General features: G+C 47.4%; 2 protein-coding genes across 2 annotated transcripts in view; both read right to left on the reverse strand.

Moving 5' to 3' along the window:
* The window catches only part of LOC149428743 (zinc transporter ZIP4-like), a 50,143-nt gene that overhangs the window by 21,236 nt on the left and 5,665 nt on the right, over positions 1-23,242 (reverse strand). Inside the window, exons 2-3 of the mRNA XM_089667055.1 lie at positions 9,187-9,423; positions 7,912-8,095 (exon numbers count right to left, since the gene is read on the reverse strand). Coding sequence (XP_089523181.1) covers positions 7,912-8,095; positions 9,187-9,423 — 421 coding nt within the window. The remainder of the gene's footprint in view (positions 1-7,911; positions 8,096-9,186; positions 9,424-23,242) is intronic.
* Positions 15,701-17,590, reverse strand: LOC149428744 (uncharacterized). The gene has a single exon (XM_089667056.1). The coding sequence runs from the start codon at positions 17,588-17,590 to the stop codon at positions 15,701-15,703; it is 1,890 nt and encodes a 629-aa protein (XP_089523182.1).

Raw genomic sequence — 23,242 nt, forward strand, 5'->3', positions numbered from 1 at the left:
ATTTGAGGTGGAATCAATCCTGAAGTGCCGAAGGAGGGGGGGCCAGGCCCAATTCCTAATCAAATGGAAGGGCTATGGCCCTGAGGACAATTCCTGGGAACCAGCCCAGAATGTCTATGCACCTAGACTTGTCCGGAGGTTCTTTCGCGATCACCCGTGGTGGAGAGATCGGGTGGGCATCCGGAGGTTGCCCGTAGGGGGGGGGCAATGTCAGGGATCCCCTCGATCCCCGCCGCGATGGTCCCGGCGCAGGCGCAGTGTGCTGCCCTGTGCAGGGACTCGAGCACTGGGTCCGGGCCGGCCGCGGCGTTCGAGTTCGCGCATGCGCAGTAGAAGCCTCGGCCGCCCGCTGGGCACCAATGGCAGCGCAGGGCGGGATATTTAAACGACCCTGAGCTGTCATTGAGTGCCTTCTGGTCTTACCTGTATCCTGTATCCGTGAACCTGTGTATTGTAAGTTGCTGACCCGGATTGTACCTGACCTTGCTGTATTTCTCCTGCCCAGACCCTTGCTTTGCCTGACCTCTCTCCTGAATGCCCCCTATTGGATTTGACCTGCTGTTGCTGACCTGGCGTGTGACCCGACTATTCTATGCCCGCTGCCTTGTACCTTGCCGTCCTCTCTGTTACCGACCCGGCCCGTCTGACCTTGCTCATCCATCCATCCATCCCGTGCAGTGGGGTCTGCTGACCTCCTCATATCAGACTCTTCCCCGTGGGAGCCCTTGGCGCATACCACTACCACTGACGGACGCACCCAGTAGCCACGACCTGGTCTCAGGGGGCTCCAAGTCCATCCCCACCATCAGGGGCCCTGGTGAACAAGCACCCTGGGACTTAGACTCCGTGCGCTGGGGACGCCTATTCAGTGGAGTGCTAGTGGTACCGCCAGGCGGTCCCTTACATTATTATTGTGTACACTGGAACCAACGTTGGGGGCTATTATTGTGTACACTGGCACCAACGTTAGGGGCTATTATTGTGTACATTAGCCCCAGTGTTGGGGGCTATTATTGTGTACACTGGAACCAACGTTGGGGGTTATTATTGTGTACACTGGCACCAAAGTTGGGGGCAATTATTGTGTACACTGGCACCAACGTTGGGGGCTATTATTGTGCACACTGGAACCAACGTTGGGGGCTATTATTGTGTACACTGGCACCAACCTTGGGAGTTATTGTGTACACTGGCACCAATGTTGGGGGTTATTATTGTGTACACTGGCACCAACGTTGGGGGCTATTATTGTGTACACTGGCACCAACGTTGGGGGCTATTATTGTGTACACTGGCACCAATGTTGGGAGTTATTATTGTGTACACTGGCACCAACGTTGGGGGCTATTATTGTGTACACTGGCACCAATGTTGGGGGTTATTATTGTGTACACTGGCACCAACGTTGGGGGCTATTATTGTGTACACTGGCACCAACGTTGGGGGCTATTATTGTGTACACTGGCACCAATGTTGGGGGTTATTATTGTGTATGCTAGCACCAATGTTGGGGGCTATTATTGTGTACACTGGAACCAACGTTGGGGGCTATTATTGTGTACACTGGCACCAACGTTGGGGGCTATTATTGTGTATGCTGGCACCAACGTTGGGAGTTATTATTGTGTACAGTGACACCAATGTTGGGGGCTATTATTGCTTATGCTGGCACCAATGTTGGGGGGTATTATTGTGTACGCTGGCACCAACGTTGGGGGTTATTATTGTGTACGCTGGCACCAACGTTGGGGGTTATTATTGTGTACGCTGGCACCAATGTTGGGGGCTATTATTGTGTACATTGGCACCAAGGTTGGGGGCTATTATTGTGTACTCTGGAACCAACGTTGGGGGCTATTATTGTGTACACTGGCACCAACATTGGGGGCTATTATTGTGTACACTGGCACCAACGTTGGGGGTTATTATTGTGTACACTGGAACCAACGTTGGGGGTTATTATTGTGTACACTGGCACTAACATTGGGGGTTATTATTGTGTAGACTGGAACCAACGTTGGGGGCTGTTATTGTGTAAACTGGCACCAACGTTGGGGGATATTATTGTGTACACTGGCACCAACGTTGGGGGCTATTATTGTGTACACTGGCACCAATGTTGGGGGCTATTATTGTGTACACTGGCACCAACGTTGGGAGTTATTATTGTGTACACTGACACCAATGTTGGGGGTTATTATTGTGTACACTGGCACCAACGTTGGGGGCTATTATTGTGTACACTGGCACCAATGTTGGGAGTTATTATTGCTTACGCTGGCACCAACGTTGGGGGCTATTATTGTGTACATTGGCACCAAGGTTGGGGGCTATTATTGTGTACTCTGGAACCAACGTTGGGAGTTATTATTGTGTACACTGGAACCAACGTTGGGGGCTATTATTGTGTACTCTGGAACAAACGTTGGGGGTTATTATTGTGTACACTGGAACCAACGTTGGGGGCTATTATTGTGTACTCTGGAACAAACGTTGGGGGCTATTATTGTGTACACTGGCACCAACGTTGGGGGCTATTATTGTGTACACTGGCACCAACGTTGGGGGCTATTATTGTGTACACTGGCACCAACGTTGGGGGCTATTATTCTGTACACTGGCACCAATGTTGGGGGCTATTATTGCTTATGCTGGCACCAATGTTGGGGGGTATTATTGTGTACACTGGCACCAATGTTGGGGGGTATTATTGTGTACACTGGCACCAATGTTGGGGCCTATTATTGTGTGCACTGGAACCAACCTTGGGGGCTATTATTGTGTACACTGGCACCAACCTTGGGGGTTATTATTGTGTACGCTGGCACCAATGTTGGGGGCTATTATTGTGTACATGAGAGTATACCGCATGTCAATGTATGGCGCAAAGGTTGTTTCCAGCCGATTGCACATGTGCAAAAACACGCTAATTCACTGAGGAAGATTTACTAAAACTGGGGCACTCGGGATCTGGTGCAGCTGTGCATGACAGCCAATCAGCTTTTGACTTCAGCTGGTTCAATGGAGCTTTGGCAATAGAACCTGGAAGCTGATTGGCTCCCAGCTGTTGCACTCTCTAGTTGTAGTAAATCATTTCCCACGGTGCGCATGTAAACGCATGGAGATGCACCAGCACTGAATCCCAGGCTTGGTGGTAGACGGAAAAAAGCTGAGTCAGTTGCTGGATGGTTTTCAGCTGATACCCTGCAACCTCATCCCTGAGATCCTGAGAATTCTGAGATTAATGTCCCACTGCTCTGCCTTCCTAGTAATGACTTCGGGTAGTTCCTGATCCCGGCTTGTCTCCGCTGACTCCCTGCGTGACCCCAGCTTGTCTCTGCTGACTCCCTGATATGATCCCGGCTTGTCTCTGCTGACTCCCTGCATGACCCCGGCTTGTCTCTGCTGACTCCCTGCATGACCCCGGCTTGTCTCTGCTGACTCCCTGATATGATCCCGGCTTGTCTCTGCTGACTCCCTGATATGACCCCGGCTTGTCTCTGCTGACTCCCTGATATGATCCCGGCTTGTCTCTGCTGACTCCCTGATATGATCCCGGCTTGTCTCTGCTGACTCCCTGATATGACCCCGGCTTGTCTCTGCTGACTCCCTGATATGACCCCGGCTTGTCTCTGCTGACTCCCTGATATGATCCCGGCTTGTCTCTGCTGACTCCCTGATATGACCCCGGCTTGTCTCTGCTGACTCCCTGCGTGACCCCGGCTTGTCTCTGCTGACTCCCTGCATGACCCCGGCTTGTCTCTGCTGACTCCCTGCATGACCCCGGCTTGTCTCTTCTGACTCCCTGGTTTGACCCTAGCTTGTTTTTGCTAACTCCCTGGTTTGATCTCAGCTTGTCTCTGTGGACTCCTTGCGTGACCCCGGCTTGTCTCTGCTGACTCCCTGCATGACCCCGGCTTTTCTCTGCTGACTCCCTGCATGACCCCGGCTTGTCTCTGCTGACTCCCTGCATGACCCCGGCTTGTCTCTGCTGACTCGCTGCATGACCCCAGCTTGTCTCTGCTGACTCCCTGCATGACCCCAGCTTGTCTCTGCTGACTCCCTGCATGACCCCAGCTTGTCTCTGCTGACTCCCTGCATGACCCCAGCTTGTCTCTGCTGACTCCCTGCGTGACCCCGGCTTGTCTCTGCTGACTCCCTGCGTGACCCCGGCTTGTCTCTGCTGACTCCATGCATGACCCCGGCTTTTCTCTGCTGACTCCATGCTTGACCCCGGCTTGTCTCTGCTGACTCCCTGCATGACCCCGGCTTGTCTCTGCTGACTCCCTGTTATGACCCCGGCTTGTCTCTGCTGACTCCCTGTTATGACCCCGGCTTGTCTCTGCTGACTCCCTGTTATGACCCCGGCTTGTCTCTGCTGACTCCCTGTTATGACCCCGGCTTGTCTCTGCTGACTCCCTGTTATGACCCCGGCTTGTCTCTGCTGACTCCCTGTTATGACCCCGGCTTGTCTCTGCTGACTCCCTGTTATGACCCCGGCTTGTCTCTGCTGACTCCCTGCGTGACCCCGGCTTGTCTCTGCTGACTCCCTGCGTGACCCCGGCTTGTCTCTGCTGACTCCCTGCGTGACCCCGGCTTGTCTCTGCTGACTCCATGCATGACCCCGGCTTTTCTCTGCTGACTCCATGCTTGACCCCGGCTTGTCTCTGCTGACTCCCTGCATGACCCCGGCTTGTCTCTGCTGACTCCCTGCATGACCCCGGCTTGTCTCTGCTGACTCCCTGTTATGACCCCGGCTTGTCTCTGCTGACTCCCTGTTATGACCCCGGCTTGTCTCTGCTGACTCCCTGTTATGACCCCGGCTTGTCTCTGCTGACTCCCTGATATGACCCCGGCTTGTCTCTGCTGACTCCCTGCATGACACCGGCTTGTCTCCGCTTGCCACCTATCTGCTATCCTGCCTGCTGCCTGTCTCCTCAGCTATGGACTACTACCTGTCCAGACCACGCTTCCAGCCTGCTGTGCATTGCAGTGTCCCGGCCTTAGAGTCCCCCTCATTCCTGGGGACCTACCAGTCAGTCTGCACAACCACCTCACAGCTGAGCCTGCCTCCCAGAAGGGAACATCCATGGACTGGATTCCTGACCCCCATGCCTCTCTGTGGCCCCTCACTCCCTGTGCTGCACTCCAGGGGTGTCCAGACCAGAGGTGGAAGGGAACCCCTCTTATCATCTCGGCCTCCAGCCAAGTATGTTATATTTTGTTTGACAGCAAAAGCAGCTTCTTCTTATTATTATTATTTTATAATAGTTCCTATTTGTAGCTGTATATAAATCTGTTCTTTTTGGGAAGCCTCTCTTCCTGAAGAGCTTCTATGATCATTGACATCACGTGGAGCCAACACCAGGACAGGGGAGGCCATAAGGGCTGATGTTCTGACACGCCGGCGGCCATATTTTGTAGATGTGGCATGTGATTGGTACATTAATACTCTGTAATCCCTGATGAAGCCACGAAAGAAGCAAAACATATTAAAAAAAAAATACAAAACAATAACGGAGGTGTAATAATGGAGGTGTAATAATGGGAGTGTAATAGTGGAGGTGTAATAACGGAGGTGTAGTAATGGAGGTGTAATAACGGAGGTGTAATAACGGAGGTGTAGTAATGGAGGTGTAATAACGGAGGTGTAATAACGGAGGTGTAATAACGGAGGTGTAATAACGGAGGTGTAATAACGGAGGTGTAGTAATGGAGGTGTAATAACGGAGGTGTAATAACGGAGGTGTAATAACGGAGGTGTAATAATGGAGGTGTAATAACGGAGATGTAATAGTGGAGGTGTAATAATGGGAGTGTAATAATGGAGGTGTAATAACGGAGGTGTAATAACGGAGGTGTAATAACGGAGGTGTAATAACGGAGGTGTAGTAATGGAGGTGTAATAACGGAGGTGTAATAGTGGAGGTGTAATAATGGGAGTGTAATAATGGAGGTGTAATAACAGAGATGTAATAATGGAGGTGTAATAACGGAGGTGTAATAGTGGAGGTGTAATAACGGAGGTGTAATAATGGAGGTGTAATAATGGAGGTGTAATAACGGAGGTGTAATAATGGAGGTGTAATAACGGAGGTGTAATAACGGAGGTGTAATAACGGAGATGTAATAATGGAGGTGTAATAACGGAGGTGTAATAACGGAGGTGTAGTAATGGAGGTGTAATAACGGAGGTGTAATAACGGAGGTGTAATAACGGAGGTGTAGTAATGGAGGTGTAATAACGGAGGTGTAATAACGGAGGTGTAATAACGGAGGTGTAATAATGGAGGTGTAATAACGGAGATGTAATAGTGGAGGTGTAATAATGGGAGTGTAATAATGGAGGTGTAATAACGGAGGTGTAATAACGGAGGTGTAATAATGGGAGTGTAATAATGGAGGTGTAATAACGGAGGTGTAATAACGGAGGTGTAATAACGGAGGTGTAATAATGGAGGTGTAATAACGGAGGTGTAATAATGGGAGTGTAATAACGGAGGTGTAATAGTGGAGGTGTAATAACGGAGGTGTAATAGTGGAGGTGTAATAGTGGAGGTGTAATAACGGAGATGTAATAATGGAGGTGTAATAACGGAGGTGTAATAATGGAGGTGTAATAACGGAGGTGTAATAACGGAGGTGTAATAACGGAGGTGTAATAACGGAGGTGTAGTAATGGAGGTGTAATAACGGAGGTGTAATAGTGGAGGTGTAATAATGGGAGTGTAATAATGGAGGTGTAATAACAGAGATGTAATAATGGAGGTGTAATAACGGAGGTGTAATAATGGAGGTGTAATAACGGAGGTGTAATAACGGAGGTGTAATAACGGAGGTGTAGTAATGGAGGTGTAATAACGGAGGTGTAATAACGGAGGTGTAATAACGGAGGTGTAGTAATGGAGGTGTAATAATGGAGGTGTAATAACGGAGATGTAATAGTGGAGGTGTAATAATGGGAGTGTAATAATGGAGGTGTAATAACGGAGGTGTAATAACGGAGGTGTAATAATGGGAGTGTAATAATGGAGGTGTAATAACGGAGGTGTAATAACGGAGGTGTAATAACGGAGGTGTAATAACGGAGGTGTAATAGTGGAGGTGTAATAATGGGAGTGTAATAATGGAGGTGTAATAACGGAGGTGTAATAACGGAGGTGTAATAACGGAGGTGTAATAATGGGAGTGTAATAATGGAGGTGTAATAACGGAGGTGTAATAACGGAGGTGTAATAACGGAGGTGTAATAATGGGAGTGTAATAATGGAGGTGTAATAACGGAGGTGTAATAGTGGAGGTGTAATAATGGGAGTGTAATAATGGAGGTGTAATAACGGAGGTGTAATAACGGAGGTGTAATAATGGGAGTGTAATAATGGAGGTGTAATAACGGAGGTGTAATAGTGGAGGTGTAATAATGGGAGTGTAATAATGGAGGTGTAATAACAGAGATGTAATAATGGAGGTGTAATAACGGAGGTGTAATAGTGGAGGTGTAATAACGGAGATGTAATAATGGAGGTGTAATAACGGAGGTGTAATAACGGAGGTGTAGTAATGGAGGTGTAATAACGGAGGTGTAATAACGGAGGTGTAATAACGGAGGTGTAATAACGGAGGTGTAGTAATGGAGGTGTAATAACGGAGGTGTAATAACGGAGGTGTAATAATGGGAGTGTAATAACGGAGATGTAATATTGGGAGTGTAATAACGGAGGTGTAATAACGGAGGTGTAATAGTGGAGGTGTAATAACGGAGGTGTAATAGTGGAGGTGTAATAACAGAGGTGTAATAACGGAGGTGTAATATTGGGAGTGTAATAACGGAGGTGTCACAGAGCCTCCTGTAGACGTTTCTGGCCGTTCTGGTGCATCAGGTGAGTTATGTTCTTCTGATGCTCCTCTTACCTTCCAGGTGGAGGGTCTCGTTTTGCTTGTAGATGTTCTGTAGGAAGTATCCTCGGGGAGGCAGAAGCGTCATACAGGCGCCATCTAGAACCGCGGTAAGGACAGCCGCCATGATTTCTCTGCTCACGTGATCGGGGTCAGAGGTCATGTTCAGGATATCATTGGCATTAAGGCAGTCTTCAGGCTGAAATGGAAATGAAGATTGTCTGAAATGGTGTCCAATCGGTTCATCATCTCCATCACTAATAGTTACAGGAGATCTTTGTTGGGTGTATGACCTCTCCAGAAACCTGAAGTAACCAATCCCAATTCACCCTTCATTATCCAGGCCAGTGAAACATGAGTTGTGATTGGCCAATCACTAAATGAACTGGGTGCCAGCGGTGGTTTCTGGTCAGGAGACGACCAGCGACTGCCATGCCAGTCTATAGATCCTATAAATGTCTTCAGTGTGTGTGGCATAAAGACCAATGAGGAGGTACCTAACCACAGCAACCAATCATAACTCAGTCCTTCTAGACTCACATTAAATGAAGATCAAATGTGATTGGATACCAGAGGAGAGTGTGAGGAGTCTTCCTTTCTTTTCAGCGTGTGCAGCTGATACCACCATCTGAATAAATTTCATTAAAACATTGATTTAAGTTCCACCCCACCCCAGGCCTACTAGTAAACTTGACCAAACTCATGCCAATCACCTTTAAGATCCTCCCATCCACCCATCCTCCTACCAAGTTAAACTCCACCCACTGGAACCTCATAAAACGTAAGGTCTCTGCTCGAGTTCCTGTAAATCGATCCGGTGATTCCTGCAATGGGTGCTGGCTGGGCAGGAGTCCGGCTAACTCCTCACATACTATGGATAGGCATAGGGGCTTCATCACGAATGTGCTCCGTGATTAAGCTCCGTGGGCAGGATGAAACGTGTTGGATATGGCATAGGGGCTTCATCATGGAGGTCCTGCATGATTAAGCTCCGTGGACAGGATGAAACGTGTTGGATAGGCATAGGGGCTTCATCACGGATGTCCTCCATGATTAAGCCCCTTGGGCGGGACGAAACGCGTCGGTAGCATGGCTTTGGATGAAGCTGGCTGAGGCTGCTTTCACCTGTTTACTAATGGCTTTGCTAGGTGTGTGGTGTTTTGGACTTTTCTCTAAACATGTCCCCCCATTGGAGCTTTTCTATAAAATTCCACCCATGTGTATATCCTGTCCACCAACCACCTGTAGAGACTTAACCCTTCTCTCATCTCCTAAGGTAGGTAGCCTTACCTTGCCCTCTGCCTTATAGTGAGGCAGTATAGAGCCCATAATCCGTAGGGTCACCTCCTCTGCTCGTCCTTCCATATTCAGGACACTGGTCACCCATTTCCCTTCACTCTCACAGACGTGTTCTGGGTCTGCAATGTAATTCAACAATCCTCCGGATACAGCCGAGAATCCCTGAGAATCCAATCGTGACTCTGAGGACCGATTTGCAGCAGAGAAGAGAATTTCTTCTGTCAGACACTGTATGGAGAGATAACAGAGAACACAACATGAATGTCACCTCCGTATGTAACTGAAGAGACAGACCCTTACTGAGTGAGACACCCTCTACTGAGAGACACCTACACCCTGTACCAAGAGAAAGACACCCTGTACCAAGAGAGAGACACCCTGTACCAAGAGAGAGACACCCTGTACCAAGAGAAAGACACCCTGTACCAAGAGAGAGACACCCTGTACCAAGAGAAAGACACCCTGTACCAAGAGAGAGACACCCTGTACCAAGAGAAAGACACCCTGTACCAAGAGAAAGACACCCTGTACCAAGAGAGAGACACCCTGTACCAAGAGAAAGACACCCTGTACCAAGAGAAAGACACCCTGTACCAAGAGAGAGACACCCTGTACCAAGAGAGAGACAGACCCCATACCTAGAGAAAGACGACACCAAATGCATTCCTATTGGGTATGTGCGTGTTGAGTACTCAGAGCAGGAAGTGGGTTTTACACTGCAGGGCCCCACAGTCACATCACTGGCACAGCCTGCTCTTCCCTGGTCTTGTAGGACTGTCTGGGTGGACCTGATTTCCAGGCTGCCAACACTGCACAGGTTCAGGATGTGTCCTTGGGGTTTGGTAACATTGCCTGGTACGGAGGCAGGCTGTTGTCTCTTTGACTGAATGTCAATCCCCCATTCACTGACATATTGCTCTTTGCACCTTTTTACTTCATTTTGATCAGACCGCGTTGCTGGTCGTTTTGATCGGATAAGGTTGCTTCTGGTTGTTGGAGGTGGGCCTGGTGCTAATAGGATTTTGGGTGGAAAGAAGTACTAATAGGTTGTTGGGAGCGCTGGTGCTGATGGGCGTGTTTGTTGGAATAGGGTGCTGATGGGGTTTGGGAAATGCTGGGGGGACACGGGGTGCAGTTGAGTTTGTGAAAGGAGTCTACTGTGTGTTTGGAGGAGGAGGAATGCTGCCTATGACCCCAAGAACACCATCCCAACTGTGAAACATGGTGGTTGAAACATTCTGCTTTGGGGGTGTTTTCCTGCTAAGGGGACAGGACAACTGCACCGCATCAAAGGGACGATGGGCGGGGCAATGTACCATCAAATCTTGGGTGAGAACCTTCTTCCCTCAGCCAGGACATTGAAAATGGGTGGTGGATGGGTGTTCCAGCATGACAATAACCCAAAACACACGGCCAAGGCAACAAAGGAGCGGCTCAAGAAGAAGCACATTAAGGTGCTGGAGTGGCCTAGCCAGTCTCCAGACCTTCATCCGATTGAAAATCTGTGGAAGGAGCTGAAAGTTCGAGTTGCCAAACGTCAGCCACCAAACCTTAATGACTTGGAGAGGATCTGCCAAGAGGAGTGGGCCAAAATCCCTCCTGAGATGTGTGCGAACCTGGGGGCCAACTCCAGGAAACGTCTGACCTCTGTGATTGCCAACAAGGGATTTGCCACCAAGTACTAAGTCATGTTTTGTGAAGGGGATCAAATCCTTCTTTCCCTCATGAACATGCAGATCAGTCATCATTTGTTAGACGCATTTCTGCTGAATTTGTTGTTGTATTCTGTCTCTCAGTGTTACACCGAACATTCCATTGTTAGACCGATCATTTCTGCGTGAGGGGCGAACATTCCATTGTTAGACCGATCATTTCTGTGTGAGGGGCGAACATTCCATTGTTAGACCGATCATTTCTGTGTGAGGGGCGAACATTCCATTGTTAGACCGATCATTTCTGTGTGAGGGGCGAACATTCCATTGTTAGACCGATCATTTCTGTGTGAGGGGCGAACATTCAACATCAGCCGGGGATCAAATACGTATTTCCTTCACTGTATTTGTCCTAAGTTAACTCCTTTTTTCCCATACCTAGTGATCAGGCCATAGATCTCCATAACGTTAGTCTGCTCCTGGTTACCGGAGGAGATGGACAGTTAAGGAAGCAATCAGAGCACCGATCTCCTCAACACCGGAGGACCCATCACCTAACCAGGTACCACGCCAAACGACTGATTGCTATAGCTGTTCTTCCTTCTGCTTACCCATAGCAACTTGCTCCTCTTCTTTGCCTTGCCAGTTAACATTTTTGTACCGGTGTTAAACATACCCCACAGTGCTATTACAGACCAGATTCTTTAGGAATACGCCGAGAGCCAACAAGCACCCCTAGATAACGTCAGACCGGGCTAATGGCAGTTGAAACAACTTTTACTGAAAATTCAGCAGAACCTGTATAACATGAATAAACGTCCTTCTCCAATTATCTCTAGTTGTGGTTGCTCCAGCATACCTGCAAAGGTAAAGATCTTTCAGGAAAAGTCCACAACTGGAAGAACTCAAGTAGAGATGTCCATATTCATGGGGTTCCTGATGAGTAATATGAAACCCTTCCTCCCTGACCTGGGCAGCCAAGTAACTAACTAAACACACAGTACAGTAGGCAACCTGCCTACAAGTTGGTGCAGGGTGCCTTGTTGAACAGTTAGGCCATATGGTGGTGTGAATTGGGTATAGATGTACCAAGTATGACAGAGCCATCTCCTGTACTGCAGGTAGGAATTTGCACAGCTCAGACTCAACAAGCACTATTGGAGTTGCTCCAATGGAACTAACAGAGGCACTGGCAGAATTTCTGACGGAATATTTTTGTTGGGCTGGGGTCCTACTTGGTCTTGGACCACATACTTCACTGCAATAAAGAGGTGTTCACTAAACTTGTCAAAGGTTTTTCGCCAGACTCTCACCAATGGTGTAGGGCAGTACAGCTGTCACCTGATGGAAGAGAAGGCTCTATATGCCTTTACTATTAGGGCCTCCATGGCAGGCTTGCAACCCCCTGGCCTGTTCATATCTACACAAAGGGTACTCAGTTCTTCATTCATACAGTTACCTAACATGAGGTTAGTTGCTCAGCTTTCCTATGGAACACCATGACTCTTCTCTTCTTTGGGTTAATGAGCAGCGCCCATGTTGCATTGTATGTCTCCAGGGTTGTCAGACTTTCTTGTAAGTCTGTCTTTATAGGTGACAGTAACAGGTCTACTCCATGCAGCAGGAACATCAGCTCTGTGTCATAGAAAGTTATTCCTGGTGCTAAGAAGGATTCTAGAGCTGAAGCCAGTCCATTGATGAATGATGTCCAACAGAGAGGCTGTGGCCCAACTTGCATATATTCTGAGTATATGAGCTCCTGATGATATTCTACAGTATACTTTCCCTCATATTCTGCTCTTCAGTAGGTTCAGGAACAGTCTTGAGGTGAAGGATTTCCTGAAGACCATATAACAGGCGCATGTTTTCTTCTGTTTATTGGTTCCAGAGGCTGTGCAGGATGGGATCTGTGCTAACGTGTTGGCAGGAGCTCAGCAGGGCTACTTCTAAGGAAGTTATGTTGCAAATACCAAGCGCAATGAGGTTCCAGAGGATAACCACTGTATGGGCAGCTCCAACAACTCATCTGGCCAGCAATGAGACATGAGCACAAAACAACAAATAAAGGAGCGCTCTCAACCTTGTGGAAGTCAATAGAGTAAAAAGCCCAGAAATGGTTAAAGTTGAATCAAAATTCACTTTAATGTTGGGTCCCAGAAACTGGGAATCATGAAATGATCTGAGGAAGAGTCCCTGAAACATGTGATCATGATGACCAGCTTCTCTCATGTGGTTTGACATGGTTTGAGTGCTCCCTAGGCTTCCAGTTTACGCTCACCAGCCCTTGTTCAGGCGGTCTCTCGCCAGGTGTATGACATAACAACCGGATCTGGGACACGTGACTTCCATCTCAGTATTTCCACAAGCTGACATCTACACACCCTTCCCACTATCCCGAGGCTCCCGGGCTGAGCAACCTACTGTTGGGTCCAGGATTATGTGTCATCCTCCAGTTTATGGGAATATGTGTTTCTTCTCTCCACAGGCTTGGTGATGTATCAATCTGGGCACTCCTACATGTCATGCTTTTTAACCCAACATTAAAGTGAATTTTGATTTTAACTATTTCTGGGCTTGTGACTATTGACTTCCACAGGGTTGGGAGGGCTCCTTCATTTGTTGTTTTGTGCCAAGGATGTTATGCTTTATTAAAAGGTGAGGATTCTTTTGTTCAAAAAACTGGTGAAAATGTTGTGCTGTTGAACACGGCCATGGATTCCTTTATAGTTGGCTGGACTGTACCATCTCCACTCTTGTCAATAGTTGTTGTTAGGCCTTGGTCCCATGACTGATGGTGGTAGGGTATTGACAGTTTTGATACTGTAGCATGTATTTCTGGGAATCTTTTTCTTTTTGCACTTTGCAAAAGGGAACTGTCTGACTTTTTACCACATATTGAATTTTCTCTCTTATTTCTTGCAGTTGGTGTATCTACTGTTCTTGTTAAACCTTGAGTATCTTCTCCATAGCATGTAGTCACGATAATGTTTTTATTCCACAGTTCTCACCTTCTTTGGATATTCTCCATAAGGGTTCTTGAAGAAGTTGAGCCAGTTGTCACCATTTTGGATGTGGACGTAGTTTTTTTGGGTCTTGGGCCAATGTGCCATATCTCCAAGAAAGAGTTTTCATGAGGAACATCTTTGAGTTCTTGAAGGCTGCTGGAGATGCTGCTTTGTTCTGCTTTTCTAAGAATGTATATGCTGTATGGTTTCTATATGATGCCATAGTCTATCCTCGGAACCGTTTTTGGTTGGGGGCTGGCCATAAAGTATTTCTTAATGTCTTGCATCTTCCATTAAACCATTTATTAGACATTTATCGAATGGTATCCTCTTGTTGATCTTTTTCAGTCCAGATGTTTCTTCCATAGCGTTCAATATTTTCTCATGGTCCTTCAATGCTTAATTCACACTTTGTGGGTTAGTCCATGTGTGTTGTGGAGGTTTTTAAGCAGTCCTTCTATTATTTGCTCCTTTTCAGTGTGTTAAAAACACCACTGAATGGTTTTTGTTATATCTATCCAATAACTGCAAAAAAAATTGGTTCATAGCAGTAGGCTGCAAATCCCAATATCTATGTGTTCCCATCAGAGGTTACGCAGTTTCCTTTGTCTGTTGTGCCATTGAGGTCTACATGGATGAGTCCAGGGATTGAAGGGGGGATGGTCTCTTTTGGTGGGATCCCATATCTGTCTGTCATAAGTCTGGTGACTCTGATGACGCAATACACTCACCGGTCACTTTATTAGGTCCACCTTGCTAGTACCGGGTTGGACCTCCTTTTGCCTTCAGAACTGCCTTCATTCTTCATGGCATAGATTCAACAAGGTATTGGAAACATTCCTCAGAGATTTTGGGCCATATTGACATGAGTTACTGTTGCCTTTCTATCATCTGGGAACAGTCTGCCCATTCCCCTCTGACCTCTGACATCAACAAGGCATTTTCCTCCACATAGCTGCTGCTCGCTGGATATTTTCTCTTTTTTGGACCATTCTCTGTAACCCCTAGAGATGGTTGTGCCTGAAAATCCCAGTAGATCTGCAGTTATTGAAATACTCAGACCAGCCCATCTGGCACCAACAACCATGTCATGTTCAAAGTCACTTAAATCCCCTTTCTTCCACATTCTGATGTTCGGTTTGAACTTTAGCAAGTCGTCTTCATCACCTCTAGATGCCTAAATGCATTGAGTTGCTGCCATGTGATTGGCTGATTAGAAATTTGTGTTACCAAGCGATTGAACAGGTGGACCTAATAAAGTGGCTGCTGAGTGTATATGATCCACGTATGTAAATGTCAGACTGTTTTCATAAACTACATTTCATGGAACAAACCAGATTCTGGTTGGTGACTTCCGGATTATAGGTGCTTTTTCAGTCCAGGAAGTTTTATTGCCTAAAAACTCCATATATGTTTTTATGTGCCTGGAAACATGTTATTCAAATAATAAACACAACTCCTGAGCCTATATCCTTTATTACTGAATTATTGGAAAGGGTAGGGTTGTGTGTAAAATATTTGGTTTGGGTGTAATGCGTGCTCTGGGTGTACCGAGCTATCCTGGTGTAATGTGTGATCTGAGTGTAATGAGCTATCCGGGTGTAATGTGTGATCTGAGTGTAATGAGCGATCTGGGTGTAATGTGTGATCTGAGTGTAATGAGCTATCTGGGTGTAATGTGTGATCAGAGTGTAATGAGCGATCTGGGTGTAATGTGTGATCTGAGTGTAATGAGTAATCTGGGTGTAATGAGTGATCTTAGTGTAATGTGTGTGCTGGGTGTAATGAGCGATCTGGGTGTAATGTGTGATCTGAGTGTAATGAGTAATCTGGGTGTAATGAGTGATCTTAGTGTAATGTGTGTGCTGGGTGTAATAAGCGATCTGGGTGTAATGTGTGATCTGAGTGTAATGAGCTATCTGGGTGTAATGTTTGATCTGAGTGTAATGAGTAATCTGAGTGCAATGAGCCATCTGGGTGTAATGTGTGATCTGAGTGTAATGAGCCATCTGGGTGTAATGTGTGATCTGAGTGTAATGAGCCATCTGGGTGTAATGTGTGATCTGAGTGTAGTGAGCTGTCTGCGTGTAATGTGTGATCTGAGTGTAATGAACTATCTGGGTGTAATGTGTGATCTGAGTGTAATGGGCCATCTAGGTGTAATGTGTGATTTGAGTGTAATGGGCCATCTGGGTGTAATGTGTGATCTGAGTGTAATGAGCCGTCCGGGTGTAATGTGTGATCTGAGTGTAATGAGCCGTCTGGGTGTAATGTGTAATCTGAGTGTAATGAACCATCTGGGTGTAATGTGTGATCTGAGTGTAATGAGCCGTCCGGGTGTAATGTGTAATCTGAGTGTAATGAACTATCTGGGTGTAATGTGTGATCTGAGTGTAATGAGCCGTCCGGGTGTAATGTGTAATCTGAGTGTAATGAACTATCTGGGTGTAATGTGTGATCTGAGTGTAATGAACTATCTGGGTGTAATGTGTGATCTGAGTGTAATGAACTATCTGGGTGTAATGTGTGATCTGAGTGTAATGAACTATCTGGGTGTAATGTGTGATCTGAGTGTAATGAACTATCTGGGTGTAATGTGTGATCTGAGTGTAATGAACTATCTGGGTGTAATGTGTGATCTGAGTGTAATGAGCTGTCTGGGTGTAATGTGTGATCTGAGTGTAATGAGCTGTCCGGGTGTAATGTGTGATCTGAGTGTAATGAGCCGTCCGGGTGTAATGTGTGATCTGAGTGGAATGAGCCGTCCGGGTGTAATGTGTGATCTGAGTGTAATGAACTATCTGGGTGTAATGTGTGATCTGAGTGTAATGAGCTGTCCGGGTGTAATGTGTGATCTGAGTGTAATGAGCTGTCCGGGTGTAATGTGTGATCTGAGTGTAATGAGCTGTCCGGGTGTAATGTGTGATCTGAGTGTAATGAACTATCCGGGTGTAATGTGTGATCTGAGTGTAATGAACTATCTGGGTGTAATGTGTGATCTGAGTGTAATGAACTATCTGGGTGTAATGTGTGATCTGAGTGTAATGAACTATCTGGGTATAATGTGTGATCTGAGTGTAATGAGCCGTCCGGGTGTAATGTGTGATCTGAGTGTAATGAGCCGTCCGGGTGTAATGTGTGATCTGAGTGTAATGGGCCATCTGGGTGTAATGTGTGATCTGAGTGTAATGAGCTGTCTGGGTGTAATGTGTGATCTGAGTGTAATGAGCCGCCTGGGTGTAATGTGTGATCTGAGTGTAATGAGCCGTCCGGGTGTAATGTGTGATCTGAGTGTAATGAGCTGTCTGGGTGTAATGTGTGATCTGAGTGTAATGAGCTGTCCGGGTGTAATGTGTGATCTGAGTGTAATGAGCCGTCTGGGTGTAATGTGTGATCTGAGTGTAATGAGCCGTCCGGGTGTAATGTGTGATCTGAGTGTAATGAGCCGTCTGGGTGTAATGTGTGATCTGAGTGTAATGAACTATCTGGGTGTAATGTGTGATCTGAGTGTAATGAGCCGTCCGGGTGTAATGTGTGATCTGAGTGTAATGAGCTGTCTGGGTGTAATGTGTGATCTGAGTGTAATGAGCTGTCCGGGTGTAATGTGTGATCTGAGTGTAATGAGCCGTCCGGGTGTAATGTGTGATCTGAGTGTAATGAGCTGTCTGGGTGTAATGTGTGATCTGAGTGTAATGAGCTGTCTGGGTATAATATTGTAGTAATAAAATTAATATTCATTTCACATCAGACTATAAGCTTGAACTGCACTGAAACCAAAAATAGAATTCCACGAATAGTTTGTCTGCTACAGAGATACATAATTAGCAGTTGCTTTGACCAATCAGTGATATATCAAGCTCTGGAGCGCCTTCAAAAATGTGGACTGTACAGTGCACTGAGGAGCAGCACCAAGTCTTTGATCTGAGCAGCGTGTGAGCAGCTCACCATTCCTGGTTGGGGTCCTGAGATGGAACATCAACCATCATACTGACCTACAAACTCCATGTGAGGTGGCCACGAGAACCTGGAAGATTGGACTAGAACAAGGTGAGACCGCTATTTCTGTGACAGGTCATCATCTCTGATTGTTCATTATTATTCATTGCGTCACATTTAGAGGATTACATTGAACCCGCGCGGGAACATTACTATAGAATTAGGACAGGCGTTGTCAGACTATTTATATCCTTGGCCATACATCACAGACATACGATCGTCCTATTTCCCAGCCTTCTGATTGCAGCAGACATATTACATTTCACTCTTCCCCATCCAGTCCGTCAGGATTACCCTGTTCTCAGATTCCATTTCTAGAACTGATTTCCACCCTTCCCACATGACGCAGAAACCACACAGTCACCATGTACCTCCTGTACAGGACAGCGGGAGTGTGTCCCGGATAACAGGTCCAAGTCCCCGATATTCAGGTTGTAGAGACATTGCTGTACTCAGCAGGGGCGGACTGACCATTTGGAAACTCGGGCACTGCCCGAGGGCCCGGGGTCAGTAGGGGGCCCCATGAGATGCCCCTGGTACCTTTTTCATAGGCTTTTTTGAGTTTGGCCAAGGACACAGGGGCCCCATGATCTCCTATTGCCCGGGGCCCCCATGAGTTGTCAGTCCGCCCCTGGTACTCAGGGGTTCTCCCCCATGCAGGGCGCGGTGTCCCGGGTTAGGGTTGCCTGGAGAGGACTGATTTCCAGTATGCTCTGGATTGCTAATTTGCTATTAGGGACCCGGGATTTCGGAGGTTGAAAGAGACTTGGGTGGGAAGAACCTCCAAACCCTGACTACCAGGACTTTGGTCCCGAAGGGGGTAAATTCCAGGTGAGGGAGGCATGAAAGGCATCAGAGGGAAATCAGCACCTTTGTCAGGGAAGTGAGTGAAAGAGACTCACAAGCTGTGTGGCAAGTGAGAGCTCTCGGGCAAGGTGAGACGAGGGCCGCTAACCCCCCATGTGGTCTGCTGGCACCCTTACTATGGAGGAGCCCAACCCTTGTTTGGGACCAATGATTAGCGTTGAGCTTGTGGTTCAGTTTTCTGACACCAGGATTTGGACTGTTTATTGACTTTGGCTTTAGTTAGCCAACTTTTGATTCAAATAAACAAACTGTTCAGCTTTCACCAAACTGGCTGTCAGTGATTCAGAGCTACCCCAGATCACACCCTAAAGACCCCAGATCACACCCTAAAGACCCCAGATCACACCCTAAAGACACCACCCAGAGTCACTGTATACCAGGCCTGGACTGGCCATAGGGCACACCGGGCTTTTGCCCAGAGGGCAGGGGCCACAGAGCCGATGGCCTAAGAAGAGTGGCCTGTTGATGTCTGAGCCTCACAGCGGGAGGTAAGTGCTGCCCGTGGTCTGGACAGGGCTAACACAGACCGCAGCCACCGCTCACCTCCCACTATGCTGGGCTGAGACCGCTCTAGTGACAAGCAGGACAGCCTGACAGCAGATTGGCTGCAATGCTGTGACCACTGATTGGCTATAGGCTGCTGAATCCAAGCAGAGGGAAAGAGCATAGTAAGAGGATGGTACAGGCACTGGAGTGGGTTACACCATGTCCTCTGCCCGACCTGACCTTTGGCTTGTATCATGGTTATCCTTGTCCTCTGCCTGACCTGACCTCTGGCTTGTATTATGGTTATCCTTGTCCTCTGCCCGACCTGACCTCTGGTTTGTATCATGGTTATTCTTGTCAGCTGCCCAACCTGACCTTTGGCTTGTATCATGGTTATCCTTGTCAGCTGCCTGACCTCTGGCTTGTATCGTGGTTATCCTTGTCCTCTGCCTGACCTGACCTCTGGCTTGTATCATGGTTATCCTTGTCCGCGACCTGACCTGACCTCTGGCTTGTATTATGGTTATCCTTGTCTGCAGCCTGACCTGACCTCTGGCTTGTATCATGGTTATCCTTGTCCGCAGCCTGACCTGACCTCTGGCTTGTATTATGGTTATCCTTGTCCACTGCCTGACCTGACCTCTGGCTTGTATTATGGTTATCCTTGTCTGCAGCCTGACCTTCCCTCTGGCTTGTATTGTGGTTATCCTTGTCTGCTGCCTGACCTGACCTCTGGCTTGTATTGCGGTTATCCTTGTCCGCTGCCTGACCTGACCTCTGGCTTGTATTGTGGTTATCCTTGTCCGCAGCCTGACCTGACCTCTGGCTTGTATTATGGTTATCCTTGTCCACTGCCTGACCTCTGGCTTGTATTATGGTTATCCTTGTCCGCTGCCTGACCTGACCTCTGGCTTGTATTATGGTTATCCTTGTCCACTGCCTGACCTCTGGCTTGTATTATGGTTATCCTTGTCAGCTGCCTGACCTGACCTCTGGCTTGTATTATGGTTATCCTTGTCAGCTGCCTGACCTGACCTCTGGCTTGTATTATGGTTATCCATGTCAGCTGCCTGACCTGACCTCTGGTTTGTATCATGGTTATCCTTGTCAGCTGCCTGATCTGCCCTCTGGCTTGTATCGTAGTTATCCTTGTCAGCTGCCTGACCTGACCTCTGGCTTGTATTATGGTTATCCTTGTCAGCTGCCTGACCTGACCTCTGGCTTGTATTATGGTTATCCATGTCAGCTGCCTGACCTGACCTCTGGTTTGTATCATGGTTATCCTTGTCAGCTGCCTGATCTGCCCTCTGGCTTGTATCGTAGTTATCCTTGTCCGCTGCCTGCCCTGACCTCTGGCTTGTATTATGGTTATCCCTGTCTGATGCCTGACCTCTGGTGTTTTCATGGTCATCCCTGTGTGATGCCTGCCCTGACCTCTGGCTTGTATCCTGACCACCTGTAACTGTACCCACCCTGACCTATGAACTGTATCTGGTAGCCTATTCCATTCCACTGTCACAAATTATTTATGTGCTCCAGGTCTAATTTCTGGTGTTTTCTGACTTGTGGTCCTTGGTGCTTAGAGAAGGACAAACCCAAGGCTCATGACCTAAGGTCAGTACACAGCTACGTCCAAACCCCCAGGAGGGGGTCCCTAATGAATACAGGATGGCTCATAGACTCAATGCCCTGGGGGATTCCCCATCACCTGATCTCACAGGGGACCATATTCATACTTTAGAGAGTTCTGATCTGTTCCAATGTGATCCTGATCAACTTCCCAGCTCTTACCTCTTCCAGTATGGTTCGTCCTCCGTAGCTCCAGTCTCCAGGTCTAACTTGTGACGTGGTGCCTTTCCACTTCTCAGGTATGCCTACTGACTTTCATTAATTATCCTATACAGTATAGCCGACGGGTCCAAATCAATGGAGTCACCACTCTGGATCCCAACACCTAACCAGGAGAGATTGTCCCCCCAAAAAATTTGGAACCCAACAGCTGACCATGTGAGGTAATCTTTAAATCCCAAATTTTGGATCCCAGTACCTGACCATGTGAGATGATTCCCAAACCCCAAATTCTGGATGCCAACACTTGAACAGGCAAGGTGATCTCCAAACCCCAAATTCTGGATGCCAACACTCTAGCAGGTGAGATGATCTCCAAACCCCAAATTCTGGATCCCAACACTTTAGCAGGTGAGATGATCTCCAAACCCCAAATTCTAGATGTCAGCACCCAACCATGAATGATTATTCCCAAACCCTGAATTCTGCATCTCAACATCTGACAATGTGAGGTGATCCTCAGGCTCAAAGTCCTGGATCCCAGCACCTCAGCAGGTGAGGTGAATCTCAAACCTCGAATTTTGGATCCCAACACCTGACAATTTGAGATGATTCCCAAACCACAAATTCTTGATCCCAGCGTCTGACCATGTAAAATGATTCCCAAACCTCGAATTTTGGATCTCAGCGTCTGACCATGTGAGATGATCCCCGAACTCAAAATCCTGAATCCCAGCACCCCAGCAGGGGAGATGATTCCTAAACCTTGAATTTTGGATCCCAGCGTCTGACCATGTGAGATGATCCCCGAACTCAAAATTCTGAATCCCAGCACCCCAGCAGGTGAGATGATTCCTAAACCTTGAATTTTGGATCCCAGCGTCTGACCATGTGAGATGATCCCCAAGCTCAAAATCCTGAATCCCAGCAGGTGAGATGATTCCTAAACCTTGAATTCTTGATCCCAACACCTGACTATGTGAGATGGCCCTCAAATCCCTAATTCCAGATCTCACCACCTAAGCAGGTGAGATGTGTCTGAACGGCATTCCTGTGCATTAGACTTTTGCTGGGATTATGTAGAAAGCCGGAAAATGTACAGATGATGATTCTGCATCTCAACATCTGACAATGTGAGGTGATCCTCAGGCTCAAAGTCCTGGATCCCAGCACCTCAGCAGGTGAGGTGAATCCCAAACCTCGAATTTTGGATCCCAACACCTGACCATTTGAGATGATTCCCAAACCACAAATTCTTGATCCCAGCGTCTGACCATGTAAAATGATTCCCAAACCTCGAATTTTGGATCTCAGCGTCTGACCATGTGAGATGATCCCCGAACCTTAAAATCCTGAATCCCAGCACCCCAGCAGGTGAAATGATTCCTAAACCTTGAAATTTGGATCCCAGCGTCTGACCATGTGAGATGATCCCTGAACTCAAAATCCTGAATCCCAGCACCCCAGCAGGTGAGATGATTCCTAAACCTTGAATTTTGGATCCCAGTGTCTGATCATGTGAGATGATCCCCAAGCTCAAAATCCTGAATCCCAGCAGGTGAGATGATTCCTAAACCTTGAATTCTTGATCCCAACACCTGACTATGTGAGATGGCCCTCAAATCCCTAATTCCAGATCTCACCACCTGAGCAGGTGAGATGTGTCTGAACGGCATTCCTGTGAATTAGAATTTCGCTGGGATTATGTAGAAAGCCGGAAAATTTACAGATGATGCCCATTATTATCATCAATAATTCTCTCAATGTCACCAACCAGTACAGGCTTTCTGCCCAACGCCAGAACTATCATCAAATGTCCTCATAGTCGTAATTGTGGTCAATATTGGGCCATTGCAGGGGGAGGACAGAGGGGACGGCGCGGCTGGTCCTCCCTTCCATTGGTGGATATGGCTTGTTGCTGTGTAATGGTCCCTTTGTCAGAGACTGAAGAAGAATACATATGAGGGCGGAGACTGGGAGTCATTTGTTAATAAAGGTGGAGTGACCTGAACAGGCCCCAGGGAGGAGGAAGAACCTTGGCGATGGCGGTGACCTTTGCAGCCTGTCTGCGGTTATACGAGAGGATGGAAGAAGAGAAGACGGGTAATCACCGGGAGAAATATATCATCCGCAACACATATGTAATTATGTAAGTACCGTGATTGTGATAATTATGGGGTCCCCACATACACAGGTCATCACGCAATATTTCACACCTGCAGACCGTAAATAACTGACATAATACTGACATTG

This window comes from Staurois parvus, unplaced genomic scaffold (assembly GCF_062004578.1).
Source record: "Staurois parvus isolate SC_StPar_1 unplaced genomic scaffold, SC_StPar_1.0 ptg002992l, whole genome shotgun sequence".
NCBI classification, from domain to species: domain Eukaryota; kingdom Metazoa; phylum Chordata; class Amphibia; order Anura; family Ranidae; genus Staurois; species Staurois parvus.

Coding starts and splice junctions, on each gene's coding strand:
- LOC149428744 (XM_089667056.1), bottom strand. CDS start 17,590: ATGAATATTAATTTTATTACTACAATATTATACCCAGACAGCTCATTA.